Genomic DNA, 19,210 nt, shown 5'->3' with positions numbered 1-19,210 from the left:
GCTCTAAGTATTTGTACGCTTTGTGCATTTGGAGCTTAGTCTCCTACTTTTATTTTGAGGAATCTAGTCTCTGTATTTTATAGATTTTGAAATTCAAGTCCAACAGTCACGACAGTTAAAATTCTTCTGTTAAATTCGCTGGTTTGACACTTTGAAATAAAAAATCCACTTGGTAGTCATATAACATTAAAAATAATGTTGAAAATATTAATTAAGAGTTTTCCCCCTTAAAACACCCATTCAAACTCATTATGATAAAATAGAATTTTTTGTTGAAATAAAATTTTCATTTTATTTAGAATAAAAATGAAAGGAAAGGTTGAAAAGCCTTCCTCAGCTCATGAGCAACAATACAAAGAGTTAATCAGAAAGGAAACATAAAAAATGGAACAAATAAAAAAGGGAAACTTCAAGACACAATTAAATCAAACATTGTAGGGAAGAAGGCTATTTAAGTGCTGCAAATGTATTCCGTAGCTACTTCTCTTCCACATTTATTGAGTAAGACGCTCAATGAAATAGGAAGGTCGATGGGAATGCCCAACATATTGGCTCTAACAGCAGTGCAAAGGCAAACTGCAGCTTCAAGATCGACCAATCCTTCAATCACACTGCAACATGGTTCTGTAGGTACGTTTCCGAGATTAACATCCACCAAACCCAACAGGCCAACGCATACTCCGAGATTTAGGGGATTGCATGTACCGGGATGACCATGAGTGATTCTGCCATTATGGTACACATCTCCGGGATGAATATAAACGGGGTTTTCGACATTGTGAGAGCTTACAAAAGAAAAAAAAAGAAGGTTAAGAGAAAGAACAAGAGCAGTTGATGCTTTAACATTAGAAGCCATTTCCCAAAAGAAAATGATTTGAAGTGATTGATAAAATGAGTTTTTTGTTGGTGAGAAATTAAGCTGAAACTGCCGATGAAGGTGGCGAAGGGAGCAAAGGGTTTTTATAGCTGGAATGCATGAACATTGAAGCCTTTTTAGAACTAGAAAATGGGAGGCACTAAGTCGGATTAATTGGAGAATCTTGGATCTTGGAGTATCTGTTTGGCTGGCAACTATATATATAAAATTCTCCCACGTCTATGATGGATGATATCTTTATCACAAGGCATCTTTAATCGATTTAATTAGTAACATGAGTACAATGCTATTAATATATGTATATATATATGTATATATATATATATTACATTTGCAGACATGCATGGACTAATTAAGGTTTCTGTCATAAATATATATATGTCAAAATCTTTGACCTGCTCAACGGGAGTAATGGTGTGATAAACTTCCGGTTTTGCAGCATCAAATGTTACCGATATGGTTGAGAGTGGCGCATTGAAGGTTTTAATTGAGAGTTAATGTTTAAATATTGGTGTTCGATTGAAGATAAAATTGTTCGTGGTTGCTGCACACTTTCTTCAAGTGATTTGAAATTAGGATGTACAGAGTTGGTAATGTCTTTTTTTCGAAAATGGATAAGCACGGTAACATGATGGCTTTTGCGCTGGCGGTTACAGGGTTGAAAAGGCTTGGTATGTTTAAGGAATGGTAGTGATTTTTGGAGTGTTGTATTTGTGTTTTTTCAATTGAGTTGGTAAGCTGTTATGTGGAGTTATCAGGTTTTCTCGTGTTGGTTTTGTTTTTGTTTTTAGTTTTGTTTAACAGATGGGGATTTTGGGGTTCTGGTGGTTGATTGTTTGCCTTTACTAGTTTGTGGTTGGTTTTGGGTACTTGGGTAAGGGTCTTTTTTGATGGGGGAATGTTTGCATTTTGTAGCATGATTGCATTTCTTGCAAATGCTGAAATTTGTAATTTCTTAATTGAGCAAAAAAAAAAAATGATAGCCACTCCACTACTAGTTAATTTCTTTTTTGGTTTCTTGTGAGAAAATTTGTTAGGTAAGTGCATCTACTGATCAAGTAATAAAGTGATAAGATGATATCATTCCTATGAGGACCAAATTCTAAGCTGCTAAATACTAATTAACCAATTTTATCTAATCCGGATCAAGAAAAGAAATTCTAATTACTACTAAAGTTAAACTAAAGGAATTAAAGAGATTTCACTAAACTACAAAAAAAAAAAATGAAAATTTCTAAGTTTCTCAATCAATTCTGAAAGATCTTGGAACTCTAATTTACCTAATTCAGTTAATCAATTATCTCTCATTCAATTTTTCAGTCTATATAATTATTAACCTATGATTAGGTGGCATTATTTAGACCCTCCCAGTATCTATCTAAGTTAATCCCCCTTCCCCACCAGCTATACTCCTATGCTAGGCAAATCGAGTAAAGGCACTACGAAAAAACTTATTGGGTTGATTTGCGCATCAGGTATATTCCTATCCTAGCTCTAAAGTAACCCATTCGTCAACGTTACTAAAGTTAACCCTAATCTATTTAGTCTAGATCTAAACCTTAATTTTTCTCTTCTACGACAAATCAAGATCACCAAATTAATACAACTTGGTGGACAGAGAAAGAGATTAAATAAGCTTAAAGTTGAATAAATAATTAACAGAGATTGAAACAACTGAAGACAAAATATTTAATTAACTAAATAGTATGATTCATCATCATTCCAAGAAAATAGATTTTAGCTCTTGTTGCGTTGAGAAAACATCACAAGAAGAAACTCAAAACAAACTTGCTTTGAAAAAAAAGTAAAAAGAAAATAATTTAGAGATAAAAATGATCATCGAACAAAAGCCAAGCGCTCCAGATCTCTTTTTCTTCTCGTCTTTGCAAGGTTGAAGTTCCCTTTGGTGTCAGAGAATTGTTCCTTAGCCTCCAAGTTCTTTTTTTTTTCACTCATTTTCCTCTCCTTTTTCGCCTAATCACATCACGCTCTATTTTTAGGGTATTAATCGGCTGGCTCCACCCGACGTAGAATTCACAGTGGAGTGTGCTGCTTGCTATCTGAAATTCTTAATTGAAGATTGTGTTACACCATGCTGAATCAAGTTTGGTGGAGCAGATGATTTCTCTTCACTATTTTTTACCCGATGCTCCAAGCCCTTCATTCTTTATCCGAAACCTACAATATAGAGAGGAAGATAACACATGAATCCTGTAGAAAGCCCATTTCGCCCGGACTCATACAAAAAATAAAAACCACAAAATAAAACCAAAAAATAAATAATAAACCAAATTATTTAAAGGATCCATTGTCCATTTACAACAGTATTTCAAAATGCCAAACTCATTTCGGGCCTAATTAAACCCAAACCTCACACAAAGCCGGAGCTAATTTAAAACCTAAACAGGCCCAGGCTAATTCAATGTCAGACCCAAATAAGTAAAGCCCTATTAGCCTAAGCTTTGATAGATCCGAGTACAAAGGCCTAAAAATAATATCCCAAATCTAAAATAGACCTTTGGCCCAATAGCCCAAATCAAAATTGACCCAAAAGGCCAATGACTAAATTTCTTTCAGAAACCTTAAGGGTTTCTGAAGCTCCCTCATGCCACAGCAATGGCCTCCAACCCCAATAGCTCGACTTCAAGGTAGGCTCATAGGGCCCAAGCAGGGTGAAGCTTCTGGAAACCCTTGTGTCGCTGTACCTGCAACAAACTAACAAGCCACAACAAATACACAGCAACAAACCCAACAACAGAGAAATAATAGAAAATATAAAAAGTGTTATTGTAATTTCATTTTTTTCCGCTATATAAGGCCAATTGTGAACTTCGTAAAAAAAAAGGCATACTGAATACAAATACAAAGGCAATTAAAAATTAATTTTTGAAAAGTGATCTTAGATCTCGTTTTTTCTATTTTGTTTCTATTTCTTTGATCTTTATTTACTGCGTTTAAAAATATATATATATAAAAGGGGAGGGACTTATCTTTACAATGGCGCCTTTAAATCCTTATTTGCTTCGTCATAATCGAAGCTTAGATGGGATTATGAGTTTTGAGAGTGGCGAAACCTTCGGATATGTTTTCAAATAGGGTCAGAATATGTCTTTGCATGATGCTATATGCCGATTACGGTGGCGAAACGGTGGTTGGACGGAGTACCTTTTTGGTTCGACCGAATAAGTAGAGTGAGAGAATTTAGGGTTTTTAGTTTAATTTTTTTTAAAGTGGTTAGGTGTTTCATTTTAGGGTTTTTATTTTTGTTTCTATAAAGAGCTTGAAATGACACCGTTTAGGGCCTATTTTAGTGGGTCCAAAACGGTGCTGTATAGGCCATACCCGATTTGACCTTGTCGAAACCATTTTTTAAAGGGATGTTTGAAAAAACGGGGATCGACTTTTGAAAAATGAAAACGGGAGTCGCCACCAACCTTTTTTAGGTGTGATTGGATCACCTTATAAAATGTTTTGGTCTACGAAAATTAAGAAAACAGGTTCGGGAGTCGGTTACGTATGAGGAAGGATTAGCACCCTTGCAACGCCCAAAATTGGTACCAAATTGAATAGTTTTCTGTCTTAATGTCAAAAATTTGAAAGGATTTAAAAATAAGATCCCTTTTTTAAAACCAGAATTATTTAAGTTAAAAAATCGAGATTCCTTAGCTACAAAAGAATACAAACATCACATCCAATATGATAGGATACGATATTCTTAAACTCTCGTAACTGAAATCATCTCGTGATTTAAAAATCTATTTAGAAGGATACTTTAGGCATTTAGACAAGCGGAAATCGCAACCCAAACATGTTAGGGCACTATTTCCTAATTCCTAAATGCGAAAAACATTGCCTCATTTTAGAAAAACTTTTGGATAAAATATGACAATTAAATGAAATATATTTTTAAAATAATGATTTGAGTAAAATTTAAAAATAATTTACTAAGAGTAATATTAAAAAATTATTAAAAATGAAATTGTTTGATATGATACTAAAATTATTAAAAAAATTAAAAATATATAAAAAATCAGGAAACATGGATTAAATCAAAATAAAAAGGGTTGAAAAATGAAGATGAACAAAGAATAAAATAAGAACAAACCGTAGAAAATAAGAGCATAAGAGGGAGAGAAATTTGAGTGAAAGCTCTCAAAAATTTTAATTGTTTCCCAAAACTCCAGTGTGTTTACAATGAAGGGAGAGGCCTCTATTTATAGTTGAACCTCCTCAAATCCAACAGTACAGATAAATTACATCAACAGTTAAGATTAAAAGGTATCTACAAATTAAATCTTTAAGATTACAAAATCATATCTTCTAAGATTGTATATCATATCTAAGATTGTATATCACATCTAAGATTGCATATCATTGAATATTATATTTCCATATGAGTCAAGGTTGTAGATGGACCTTAAATCTTTTCAAGTAATGGGCCATTCCGATCGGGCCAAATTGTATTTGTAATTATGGACTGAACTTGGACTTCATTTTTTTTTTGGGTTTATTATTTTTGTTTTTGGACTTATTTCTGGGCCCGGGCTCACCGAGTCTTGAGTTCTTGATCCTTGATCTTCTTTAAATGGCCTCTTGACGGCTTCAATCTGCTTCTCTGTAACTCAGGAAGGCAATATCTGCTATCTTTGATCTGTTCCCTGTCTAATACAGAGACGCCAAATCTGTTATCTTCGATCTGCTCTCTGTCTAATACAGAGATGCCAAATTTGCTTCTTTAATCTGCTCCCCGTCTAATACAGAGATGCCAAATCTGTTATCTCTGATTTACTCCCCGTCTAATACAAAGATGCCAAATCTGTCATCTTGGATTTGCTTCGATCTAAACACATGAAGGTGAGATCTGCTATGTCTTTGATCTGCTCCCTGTCTAATACAGAGATGCCAAATCATCTTGGATCTGCTTCAATGAAGGTCTAATCTGTTATGTCTTTGTTCTGCTCCCCGTCTAATACAGAGATGCCAAATCATCTTGGATCTGCTTCAATGAAGGTCAGATCTGCTGTGTCTTCGATCTACTCCTCGTCTAATACAGAGATGCCAAATCATCTTGGATCTGCTTCAATAAAGGTCAGATCTGCTATGTCTTCGATCTACTCTCCGTCGAATATGGAGATGCCAAATCTGTTTCTTCGATTTGTTCTCTGACAGTACAGAGATGCCAAATCATCTTAGATCTGCTTCAATGTAAACACGTGAAAACCAAATCTGCTATGTCTTCGATTTGCTCTCTGACAATACAGAGATGCCAAATCTGCTATCTTCAATCTGCTCTTTGACAATACAAAGACGCCAAATCATCTTAGATCTGCTTCAGCGTAAACGCGTGAAAGCCAAATCTGCTATATCTTCAATTTGCTCTCTAACAATATAGAGATGCCGAATCTGCTATCTTCGATTTGCTCTCTGACAATATAGAGACGCCAAATCATCTTAGATCTGCTTCAGCGTAAACATGTGAAAGCCAAATCTACTATATCTTCAATTTGCTCTCTGACAATACAGAGATGCCAAATTTACTATCTTCGATCTGCTCTCTGACAATACAGAGATGCCAAATCTGCTATCTTCAATCTGCCCTCTGAGAATACAAAGACGCCAAATCTGCTATCTTCGATCTGCTCCCTGACAATACAGAGACGCCAAATCTGCTATCTTCGATCTGCCCTCTGACAATACAAAGACGCCAAATCTGCTATCTTCGATCTGCTCCCTGACAATACAGAGACGCCAAATCTGCTACCTTCGATCTACTCTCTGACAATACAAAGACGCCAAATCTGCTATCTTCGATATGCTCTCTAACAATACAGAGACGCCAAATCTGCTATCTTCGATCTGCCCTCTGACAATACAGAGACGCTAAATCTACTATCTTCGATCTGCTCCCTGACAATACAGAGATGCCAAATCATCTTAGATTTGCTTTAGCGTAAACACGTGAAAGCCAGATCTGCTATGCTTTATCCTGTTACTGCTTAGGGGATTAAGGCACATCAATCTTCAGTGTCCCTTGAAGGACTTAACCTGTATAATGCGTATGAGTTCATGCCTAATGATTAGGATGCTATGATCGAAATGAGTCAAATGCTCCTAATTAAACCTGTTATAATGCAAAATCTTTATGAATATGACCCCTATTCCAGACATCACTACTCATTCTTTCGTTGAAGTTTAACTTTATTTCTCTCGAATTATCATTCCTACTCAGCCTGTGGGTTTGTACCATTCTTCAAATGCTATGACCTACCAAAATGTTTGTAAGATGCTCCTCTCTTAGGATCGAATCATTTGATTTGTCCAATAATCATTTTGGACTAAAGAAAGAATTTCCTTGAGTTCTTTCGAACCTCACTTACGTGAATTTCTCGAATAATTTTTCCATTTTAGTTTCTTGTATTATCTAGAAATTTTTAGAGTAATGAACAAAACTTCATTTGTGAAAATTATTTAGTTCATCTATCATTATTTAATGCAACACACTTTAAGAATAATGGAAGATGAATTTAATCTTGAGAATAATTAGATTTGAATAAATTTTTCAAAAATACAAACGAAATTAATTTGAAAGCCTATCTTTGAGAAGAATAAGAATCTAAAGATAGAAAATAGGACAAAAGTTAGATGCCCTAGATATCGCCACTTGAGCGTTTATATGCTAGCTCCATGAAGACTTTCTTGAGTTCAACATGTGTTTAAAAGACCCAAAGTACTTTGTCGATGCCCCAATATGCAGCGCGCTTCACTCTTCATTGAATCAGATATAGCAAGATTATCATGTGCTCTTTAAAATTTGAGCTGCCCTTTCGGGTTTTCAACTCAAAACCCCTTTGGTCACAATGTGCCCTTTGCGGGTTTTCACCTTGGCCTCTCCATTTTTTTTCAAAAACTCAAGGCGCCCTTTGCGGGTTTTCACCTTGAATTCTTCTCTCCTTTAGACAAAGTACTTTTTGACTGAGTCTGAATTCACTGGATTGGGTAAACTCTTTCCATCCATTTCCATTAAGATCAATGCACCCCCAGAGAAAGCCTTCTTTATGACATACGGCCCTTCCCAATTCGACATCCATTTTCTTCTAAAGTCCTTCTGAATAGGAAGGATCTTTTTCAGCACAAGATCCCCCTCGTGAAATTCTCTTGGTCGCTGTAACACCCCGATTTTTGGGGCCTAGAAGAGTTGGGCTTTAAGTCTGGGCTTCAGATAGAAGAAAACCTAAATAATTAAGAAGTTTTAAATATTATAGTTTAAGAAGAAAATTTTGAATTAAATTACTACTAGAAAATTTTTACTATATTTATTATTACGGATATTTTAAATTTTTACGAAATTTTAATTAGTATTAAGAGATAAAATTATTAGTATTATTAGAAAATTATTACTGTATATATGCTTAAAATTTTTATGAATATTATTATTATTAGTAATTAAATAAATAACGAAGGGCTTATAGCGTGGGAAAAAGTCCGAGGTTTGGCCCACAAAATTCTTAAATTTGGTCTCTTAAGGAAATGGGTAGTAGGCCTTATTAATAATTTGGGCTGAGTTTTAGCATAAAGGAGCACTGCCTAGTGGCTAAGCACGCTAGGAAGGCCGGGAGGTGCTCAGGTTCAAGGCACAGCGCGCAATTTAGGAGTTTTTTTAGTATGTAGATCGCGATTGGAATAAAGGTTAAGAGGGTTGCAGTATAATTTAACACAAGGAGCGTCAGGGTAGCAAATGGCGCAGCTGCTAGGCTTGCCAGGAGGTTATGGGTTCGATTCCAAGGGAAGGCAAATTCTGCTTTATTTTTAACAAGCCAGAACTGAAGCGGGTAAAGGTTAAAATTAAATGTGAAAGGATTATGTCATGAAAGGAACTTCGGTGCAGTGGCAAGCAACGTGTGTGTGGGGTTAGAAGGTCGCAGGTTCAAGTCGCGTGGAAGGCGAAATTCTCTTTTATTTTTAAGTGGACTGGAGCTTCAGTAGGTAAGGTTTAAAATTAACTGTGACCTTATATTAGTAAGGAAGGAAGCCTGGTGCAGTGACCAGCAGCACGGGCGTAGCCGCAAGGTGGACGGAGGTCTGGGGTTTGAGCTGCAGTTCGCACACGCAAGGTTTGGATTTTTGCTGCATGCGTGGGGAAGGAATTGGGGTCTGATCGGGACTCTTGGCAGTATGCTGAAGCGGTGGAAACGGTGGGCTCGATTGGCTAGGAGTTTGAATGAAATTCAAACATTGGATGAGGCCAACAATTAAGGAAATTCGGGAATTGGAATTGGGAAAGAATTCCTATGCCGAAAGGCACTCTTTCAGCCATAGCTATATTAAATGCCGTATATTTTGGCCTTTAGGATTCATTTTTTTTCCTTCTTCTATGTTCTTTTCTTTTCTTTCCTTCTCTCATCTCTTCCCCTCTTCTCTTTTCTTTCTCCTCTTGTCGATTCTCATCCTATCTTTTTGTCGAACCTAAATCCTTCAATTCTTCTTCTTTTCTCTCATAAATCCTCAACAAAACTGGTTAGCCTAATTTCCATTGAAGCCAAATCTCTTATCTTTTCTTTCAAAACCAAAATCTTACTACTTTGAGGTACTGCAAAGGCCGAACCCTTGGTTGAATATTTTCCCTCCTTGGGCGGTGGTTGGATCTACAATCGATTGGGAGTAGTGTCATAACAATATAGGTAAACGCTTGAATCTTTTTTTCGTTATTCATGAATTAAGGTAAAAGCCGAAAAACCCCTATATACAAAGGGTGCCTGTCGACTAAACTAAAAGGGTTTAGTGGTGTTATTTGATTTGTTTTCCTATAGTATGGATTAAAGGCAACTGATCGAATGCTTGGATAATTGGAATGATTGAATCTGGATCTAGTTCATATTTTGGCAAAGGTAAGAACACTAGTGCCTAAAGTGTGAATGGTCGATTTTTGGTAAGGAGTTTTACAGATAAGTTGCTATGGATTCATAGTTAACGTATTAGTAATTGATTGTAGGCAATTCGTGTGTGGAACTCGTCAGCGTTTTGTCATAAATAGGTGTGTAAACAACACCCACGCATAGACTAGGTCGGCAAAAGCCGAAAAGCCAAAAAGCCGACATTTGTGGACTTGCGAGCGTGCAAGCGCTTGTGAGGTGGTTTGGTTGTTAATTTTGGTAATCGCAAGAAGTATGATTGCAGAGTGCATAATTTCGTGCACTTCGGTATATTTGGGCTTAATGGGATAAAAACGGGTTAGTGGGCCAACGGGCCCAATTCGGTAAAAACGCTTGGTAAGTGCTTCTGTTAATGTGTTAATGGTTAGAATATGTATGTAAGCTCTAGAATAGTAAATTTCACTAAAATACCCCTAAGTATGAAAATTACCATTTTACCCCTAGGTGCAAAATGACCGTTATACCTTTAAGGTTAATTTTGACTGAAATGCATGACATTCAGATTCTGTTTGTTATATGCCATGACATGTATATCTGTTGCATGGGGTTGGGTTTTGTTATGGAGGAAGAACCCGTTCTGGTGGCTGTGCCACATATTCTGATATAAGCGACTTTCTTTGCGGATTATAGTTAGTGCATGAACGGTGCTAACACTGTAAGTGTAGGGATGGCGTGGGTGATTTATTCCCCACAAGAAGTGTAGGGATGGATGGAGGCAAGTGCAGGGTTGGATGGGGTTATCATCCATTAATCATATGAGATTGTTTTGTTACGGGCCAACTGTATTGAAGCGGGCCCAACTATGTTAATATGGGCAAGGCCCAATATATCTCGACTTGTAATAGGGCTACGACCCAGATTGATACTGATATGGGCTAGGCCCAATATACTCCAATACTGTAAGGGGCTATGGCCCAGATTAATATTGATATGGGCTAAGGCCCAGTTAACACTAATTTCTAAATAGGGCTTAGGCCCAGTAAAGCTTGAACTGATTTGGGCTCTGGTTGGGATACTTTACACACTGAGTTTTCCAAACTCACCCCCTTTCTCTTCCATCCTTGCAGGTGAGCCCTAGTTGGTGGACTTGGAGCTGGGAGGGATTCAGAGTGGCCACGAAGATTAAGTTTCTATTTTCTTTAAAATAAGTTTTGCATTTATTATTTTGATTATTTTTATTCTGGTTTAAGTTGTAATAAGGCCGCTCTTTTTATTATTTTTAATATTTTGGGTTATTAAATTGGTTAGCTCTAGGGTGCGTTTTATAAAAGTTACTTATTTTTAAAATATCACGATTACCGAGCAAAGCTTCCGCAACGTAAATGTTTTCAAAGGAAATAAATATTTTATATGGACTTAAACTTAATTTTTTGTTCGTGGACAAGTAAAATGCTTTAAGTGTGGCAATGGATGTGTGCATGTCTAGGATTGGATCCATGAAGAGCTTGGTACTTAAGCAGTCTAATAGACTCACCTCCTCTTTTCTAGCTTCCTACCTGGTGCACAGCTTCCATTCACTTTGATCTATAACGAAAATATTCTTTTTAAAGATTTTTAATGAAAACATGAGTTTTACAATAACGCTCCAATGAGTTTTACATCAAGAAGGGTTTTCAATGAAAACATGGTTTTCGAAAAACACTTCAATGTGACACGCCGAATTCGACCGTAACGTCTGGGCAGAGTTTGAGGTGTTACATTTAGTGGTATCAGAGCCAAGGTTGCAACAACTCGGCTGTGGATCGGGTCCAAAAAGCTTTTCGAAATAAATTGCTAAACTTAGGCCCAATAAGGGTATTTTGGAAACAGTTTTGGAAAATTCTTTTCAAAGATATTTTACAAGGTATACATGTTTTAAGGTTCAATCTTGAAATGGTTTAAGTTTTTCTGGGTTTCTGAAATTTGATAACCGAAGAAGTGGCACACTGAATCCCCGACACCAAGTCTGTAAGTATTTCTGTTACTCATACTACACTGTATTAAGATATTACTATAGATAGAACTGAGACCATATCATGACATTATAGCTAGGATAATACTAAAAACCCTAGAATATATGAGACTATAGCTAGGCTATGAAAATAGAAACTTTAAAATACTATCTCTACATAACACGTATAAATAAATATTATTTTTGAATCGAGATCTTGGTAGTTATTGTTATGCATGCTGATAATGTAGAGTGTTGATATGGATACTGAGGATAAGCAAAGTCTGCCAACTTTGGGTAGCGGTAACTCGGAGATTGGGACTGAGGCACTAGTCGAGTTAGTAAGGAAAGTGGTAGAAGAAGTATTGGAGACCAAGGTTAAGGAAATTAGGGAAATGTTTCAAGCGGGGTGCTTAGAGTGTAAGAAGAGGAAGGATTCTAGTTCTCGGAAGACTGAACTTCGTTCTGTGAAACATGTTAAGGCACGACCAAACTTTCCAACCTGCAAAGACTGCAACGGGCGTCATACGGGTGAATGCCTTAGGAAGACAGGAGCATGCTTTAGATGTGGGTCCAAGGAGCATCGAGCTCGAGATTGCCAAGTTTATCCTATTTAAGTGTGTGTTACGAATTGAATGCGTGCTTGATAGATGTTTCTTTACTTTGGTAATTAGATGTTCGGGGTCGTACTAAGAATTATTTTTTTTAGAGTGCGCAGCAGAAGCATAGTGGGTTGACTGGAGTTATACGGTTAGTTGGTAGTTTGAAATTTTGAGGACGAAATTTCTTTAAGGGGAGTAGAATTGTAACACCCCTATTTTTGGGGCCTAGAAGAGTTGGGCTTTAAATCTGGGATTCGGATAGAAGAAAACCTAAATAATTAAGAAGTTTTAAATATTATAGTTTAAGAAGAAAATTTTGAATTAAATTACTACTAGAAAATTTTTACTATATTTATTATTACGAATATTTTAAATTTTTACGAAATTTTAATTAGTATTAAGAGATAAAATTATTATTATTAGAAAAATATTATTGTATATATGTTTGAAATTTTTTATGAAAATTATTATTATTATTAGTAATTAAATAAGTAACGAAGGGCTTATAGTGTGGGACAAAGTCCAGGGTTTGGCCCACAAAATTCTTAAATTTGGTCTCTTAAGGAAATCTGGGTAGTAGGCCTTATTAATAATTTGGGCTGAGTTTTAGCATAAAGGAGCACCTGGCCTAGTGGCTAAGCACGCTAGGAAGGCTGGGAGGTGCCTGGGTTCAAGGTACGGGGCACGCAATTTAGGAGTTTTTTGTAGTATGCAGATCGCGATTGGAATAAGGGTTAAGAGGGGTTGCGAGTATAATTTAACACAAGGAGCGTCTGTGGCATAGTGGCAGCAGCGTACTAGGCTTTCCAAGAGGTTATGGGTTCGATTCCAGGGGAAGGCGAATTTTGTTTTATTTTTAGCAAGCCAGAACTGAAGCGGGTAAAGGTTAAAATTAAATGTGAAAGGATTATGTCATGAAAGGAACTTCGGTGCAATGGCAAGCAACGTGTGTGTGGGGTTAGAAGGTCGCAGGTTCAAGTCACGTGGAAGGCGAAATTCTCTTTTATTTTGAAGCGGACTGGAGCTTCAGCAAGTAAGGTTTAAAATTAACTGTGACCTTATATTAGTAAGGAAGGAAGCCTGGTACAGTGGCCAGCAGCACGGGCGTGGGAGCAAGGTGGACCATGACGAATGGCCTTTAGCCTCTTTTCCTCAATCAAGTGCAACTGATCATATCGCGATTGTATCCATTCAGCTTCATTCAACTTTATCTCTGACAAGACTCGAAGAAACGGTATTTCCACTTCAATGGGTAACACTGCTTCCACCCTATAAACCAACGAGAAAGGAGTTGCCCCGGTAGAGGTTCTGACAGACGTTCGGTAAGCTAAAAGTGCAAATAGTAACTTCTCATGCCAGTCTCTGTAGGTTTCAGTCATTTTCCCCACTATCTTCTTGATGTTTTTGTTAGCAGCTTCCACTGGCCCATTCATCTTTGGGCGATACGGAGAAGAGTTATGATGCTTAATCTTGAACTGACTGCAAACTTCTGCTATCATTTTGTTGTTCAAGTTCAATGCATTGTCTGATATGATCCTTTCCGGCATCCCATACCGGCAAATAATCTCTTTCTTCAAGAATCGACTTACAGCCGACTTAGTAACATTCGCATAAGAAGCAGCCTCTACCCACTTCGTGAAGTAATCAATGACTACAAAAATAAAGCGATGCCCATTTGAAGCTTTTGGTGATATTGGCCCAATGACATCCATGCCCCACATAGAAAAAGGCTATAGAGAAGTCATAACGTGTAGAGGTGAAGGTGGTACATGAATCTTGTCTCCATAAATCTGACATTTATGACATTTTTTGGTGTAGTTGATACAATCCCCTTCCAAAGTAGACCGATGATATCCAAACCTCATGATTTGTCTAGCTATCGTGAAACCATTAGCGCGCGTCCCACAAACACCCTCGTGAACTTCTTCCAAGATTAACTTAGATTCCACGGCGTCAACACATCTCAACAGTACTTGGTCCTTTCTTCTTTTGTACAAGATGTCCCCATCCAAAACGTAGTCGTAGGCTAATCTCCTTAAAGTTCGCTTATCATTTTCAGTTGCCTGTTTTGGGTATTTACGATCTCTCATATATCGCAATATATCCTGATACGAAAGGTTATCATCCTTTTCTTCTTCCTCAATGTTACAACAGTGAGCTGGAGCCTCAAAGATACTAATCTGAATGGGTCTCATCTCCTCCTCTTTATTCACTTTAATTATTGAAGCTAAGGTTGCTAGAGCATCTGCCATCTGGTTTTCGTCTCGTGGAATATAATTGAAAGTGATGTTATCGAACTCCTCAAGTAACCCCAAAACTACCTTTCGATAATTGATCAATTTAGGATCTCTTGTCTCCCATTCACCTTTAAGCTGGTAAATTACCAACGCAGAGTCTTCATAAACTTCCAAGGTTCTTATTCTTCGTTCTATAGCTGCTCGGAGTCCTATGATGCACGCTTCATACTCGGCCATATTATTTGTCCAATCAAAATCCAACTTGCACGTGAATGGATAATAATCACCATTTGGGGATACCAAGACTGCCCCAATTCCATTTCCCACTGCATTGGATGCCCCATCAAAGCTCAACTTCCAAGGATAATCCTTTGTAGCTGCTACACACATCAACTCCTCATTTGGGAAATCAAAATTCAACTGCTCATAGTCTTCTAGAGCTCTACTAGCCAGAAATTCCGCTATCGCACTTCCTTTTATAGCCTTCTGGCACACATAAACTATGTCAAATTCTGAAAGTAGAATTTGCCACCTTTCCATTCTTCCATTCAAAGCTGTTGACTCCATCATATACTTTAGAGGATCAAGTTTTGAAATTAGCCAAGTTGTGTGATATAGCATATATTGTCTCAATCTTCGAGTTGTCCAAATCAAAGCACAACATAATTTTTCAATCGGCGAATATCTCAATTCACACTCAGTGAATTTCTTACTGAGGTAATATATTGCTTTCTCCTTTCTTCCTGACTCGTCATGTTGACCAAGCACACATCCCATGGAATTACTAAACACCGACAAATACAGAATTAATGGTTTATTTGGACTAGGCGGAGATAACACTGGAGCATTTAACAAGTATTGTTTAACCTTATCAAAAGCATTCTGGCATTCCTCATCCCAAGTACCTTGGTTGTGTTTTCTAAGGAGGCGAAATATAGGATCACATTTCTCAGTTAATTGTGAAATGAACCGAGCAATATAATTGAACCTTCCAAGAAAACCCTGAACTTCTTTCTGAGTACGTAGTGGAGGCAAATCTCGTATAGCTTTAACTTTGTCTGAGTCAATTTCTATTCCTTTTTCGCTGACCACAAAGCCTAATAACTTCCCTGACCTAGCTCCAAAAGTGCACTTTGCTGGATTAAGTTTTAACTGAAACTCCCGTAATCTCAGGAACAGCTTCCTCAAAACATCAATATGTTCCTCCTCCGTTCGAGATTTGGAAATCATATCATCAACATACACCTCAATTTTTTTGTGCATCATATCGTGAAACAAGGTCACCATAGCCCTTTGGTATGTTGCCCCTGCATTCTTCAATCCAAAGGGCATTACCTTGTAACAGAAAGTCTCCCATAAGGTTATAAAGGTGGTTTTGTCCACGTCTTCAGGATGCATCTTTATCTGATTGTACCCTGAGAAACCATCCATAAAGGAGAACAACGAATATCCCGTTGTGTTGTCTACCAAAGTGTCTATGTGAGGCAGAGGGAAATTATCTTTTGGGCTAGCTTTGTTCAGATTCCTATAATCAACACACATTCATACCTTTCCATCCTTCTTAGGAATTGGTACAATGTTAGCTACCCATTCAGAATACTTCACCTCTTATAAGAATCCTGCATCGAACTGTTTCTTGACTTCATCATTTATTTTTAATACAATATCTGGCCTCATTCTTCGCAACTTCTATTGGACTGGTTTACAATCCTGTCTTATTAGAAGACAATGCACCACAATATCAGTATTTAACCCTGACATATCTCGATAGGACCATGCGAAGATATCCTTGAACTCACGTAGCAACTCAATCAGTCCTTGCCTTATGTCATCAGCAATATGCGTGCCAATTTTCACCTCTTTCCCTTCCTCTAGGGCTACATTATCTATTGCCTCTTTCTCATGGGGCATGATTTATTTCTCCTCCTATTTTACCATCCTCAACAGATCTGGAGACACATCACAATCCTGGACATCTTTAAAATCCTAAGATTCCTCTAAACATATGTCTTGCTCACAAGAGAAATCAAGATTTGTAATATCAGTGCTCATGTCATTGATATCTAGGGACCTGTGAAGTATAAAGAATATACAAAGAATGAATGAATTTAAGAATGATTATTTATGTGCTACGAATAAAAGAATAAGAGTTGCAAAAGTTTAACGGAATATTGGTTGATAAAAATGAAACAATACTCGTTCAAATTGATAAAAGTTATGTTTTATTAAAAAAATAATAGATGATTGTAAGCCCATTCCACAAATGTAATCCTATTGCTCCTAGGCCCTAGAGTAACAAGAATGTTTCGAGAATTATTCTGAAAAATTTCTAAAGACTACAAGAAGTTCCTCCGCAGTCCAATTGTTCAGAGAGCTTCCCGGTTCGTAAGGGTGAATTAATCAGTCCCTTCTTCATGTATGGCATTGATGGAATGATTTTCATTTCCAAACACCCCCATATTCAGGTAAGCTATCCCTCCTGATACAAAAGTCTAGGATATGTAAGAGAGCGTCTTCTTTTCGCTCAGCCGTGACCCTCTTCTCTCTTTCTTTCTCTTTTTAACCTTAATTAGGGTCTTTTTATGGATTTAAATGCATGTGATGTGATGCAATGCAAATGCATGAATGCAAAAGAAAAGGAGATGTTGATCTTGAATTCAATTCCATTAGAATAACTTTTCTAGAAAACAGATTTCTTTACATGAAAATAGATTACATATACGGTCTTGCCCTTCATAGTCTAAGTAAACGCTGATCTTTTCTTCATGGTCGAATCCTGTAAATTCTCCAAAAGATGCCTTTGCTAGCTCATTGCTTCTTAATTTGAGCCTCGATCTCTTGCTTGCTTATCTCTATGATACTCATCAAAACGTTCCGGCTCTTGGATAATCTTCATTGGCAATTAAATCAAGTCATGTATTCCTTCATGGACTTTCGGCTTTCTCTCGTCATGCCTTTGTTGGCTTGAATCTTTGGCAATTACATCATGTATTCCTCCATGGACTACCAGCTTTCTCTCATCGTGTTTACTTGGACTATATTCAGACGATCGCACTATAATCCACTTTATCAAGAAATTCGTTTCCTTATGACAAACTATTCTATTTAGGAATCAAATTTTGAATCAACACCTTCTTTTCTTTGATGTAATGTAATGAAAATACATGAATGCAAAAAGGTATCGATCTCGATTTAGTTTCATTTTAGAAAACATTATTTAAGGAACAAAAGTCTTTTCATAAAATGGATTACAAATACACTTTTGCTTGTAGGCCAAGAGTCTTAACCCTGTCTAATAACAAAGCTAACTCTCGACCTCTATCTGAACTGCCCTGCTTTATATTGCTTTAGAACGAGTAACGGTACATAGCCAACGACTCCCCAAATCCCAGGAAGAGGTACCCAATCAAAACTGCCACAGTGATAAAGGACTTCATTAGGAGTCATCCAAGGTGCTTTCCACAAAACCTCCTCCTTTCGAAGATTCTAAAGAATATCCATCCACCTTTCTTCTGTAATATTGTCTCTCCTTGGTGTAGTTGCTTCTTCCTTTAAGGAGGAATAACTCTCAAAGAACACTCAGCAAGGAACTTTCTCAATCTTCCAAAAGTGACTATAGAACCATACTAACAACAACTATGCGCATCCAATGAATCTACTTCACTGGCTCTCCGACATGTACTTCAAGGATCTAAATGTCTCAGCTAGGATTGCTAGCACCGGTGTGTTCTGTTTACCAATACGATCAAACAAATCTGCGACTGCCTCATCTATGTGCCCTATCGCCTTCGAGAAAATCACAAAACCGTAAATACTTAAGGCCCAAAATGTTGACCATCTTCGCCACATCTGGGTGTGCCAATATCAGATCCCTCAAAATGGCCCACGGAATGCACTTACTATCGCCCTTTTGCTGCACTCGAGCTACAGCCCACTGCTCACTCATCCCTGTGATCATCACTAATTTCCTCACGAAAATTGGGAGACTAGCAGGCCTAACATAAGCTTTGTTACCTTGAATTCTCGGACAGTGAAACAAGGTTGTATACTCCTCCAAAGTAGGCACTACATCTACCTCTCCAAATGTAAAGCAACTATAAGTAGGGTTCCAGAACTGTACCATAGCTTGAAACAGATGCTTATCTACCTTAATGTCTAGCAAATAAGAAAGATCTCCATAAGTTTGAAAGAAAAGCTGTCTAGCCTCGTCATCCCATTGGGCCCAAATGTCCTTCATCTCTTGATAATATTCTGTGTCGAACTGATACGAGTAAAGTCCCATAACTCTGATGTATATCCCTCGGTAACACTATCTCCTTTCTCCAATTGGGTTTTCTCTAACCACGCACAAACGGTAGAGTTGTCCTCCACTTTAAGATATTCGTTCCTTATTACAAAACCTCCTAACTCAGAAATCGAACCTTGAATCGACACCTTTTAATGATGAATGATATGCGATGATGACAAAATAAAAAAAAAGTCAGTATCATATAAAAAAATGTAATAAACAAGCACTTATAAAGGTAGGTACTAAAGGTCATCACCATACTACCTAGAGCAAGCACTTAAAGTTCACTACATGTAGTTCAGTTTTAAAGCAAGGGTACCTAAACCAGCAAATTCCTCCATCCTCA

General features: G+C 37.2%; 1 protein-coding gene across 1 annotated transcript; it reads right to left on the bottom strand.

The window, feature by feature from the left end:
* Nucleotides 1-451: 451 nt before the first annotated feature.
* Nucleotides 452-856, bottom strand: LOC108465380 (putative lipid-binding protein AIR1). Its single transcript, XM_017765715.2, has one exon. The coding sequence runs from the start codon at nt 854-856 to the stop codon at nt 452-454; it is 405 nt and encodes a 134-aa protein (XP_017621204.2).
* Nucleotides 857-19,210: the final 18,354 nt, after the last annotated feature.

The sequence above is a fragment of the Gossypium arboreum genome, chromosome 10 (assembly GCF_025698485.1).
Source record: "Gossypium arboreum isolate Shixiya-1 chromosome 10, ASM2569848v2, whole genome shotgun sequence".
NCBI lineage: Eukaryota > Viridiplantae > Streptophyta > Magnoliopsida > Malvales > Malvaceae > Gossypium > Gossypium arboreum.
The sequence above is the reverse complement of the archived record's forward strand: the minus strand, read 5'-3'. Positions and strand labels throughout refer to the sequence as shown.

Bases quoted from the DNA above. Each gene is read 5' to 3' on its own strand.
- LOC108465380 (XM_017765715.2), bottom strand. From the start codon at position 856: ATGGCTTCTAATGTTAAAGCATCAACTGCTCTTGTTCTTTCTCTTAAC.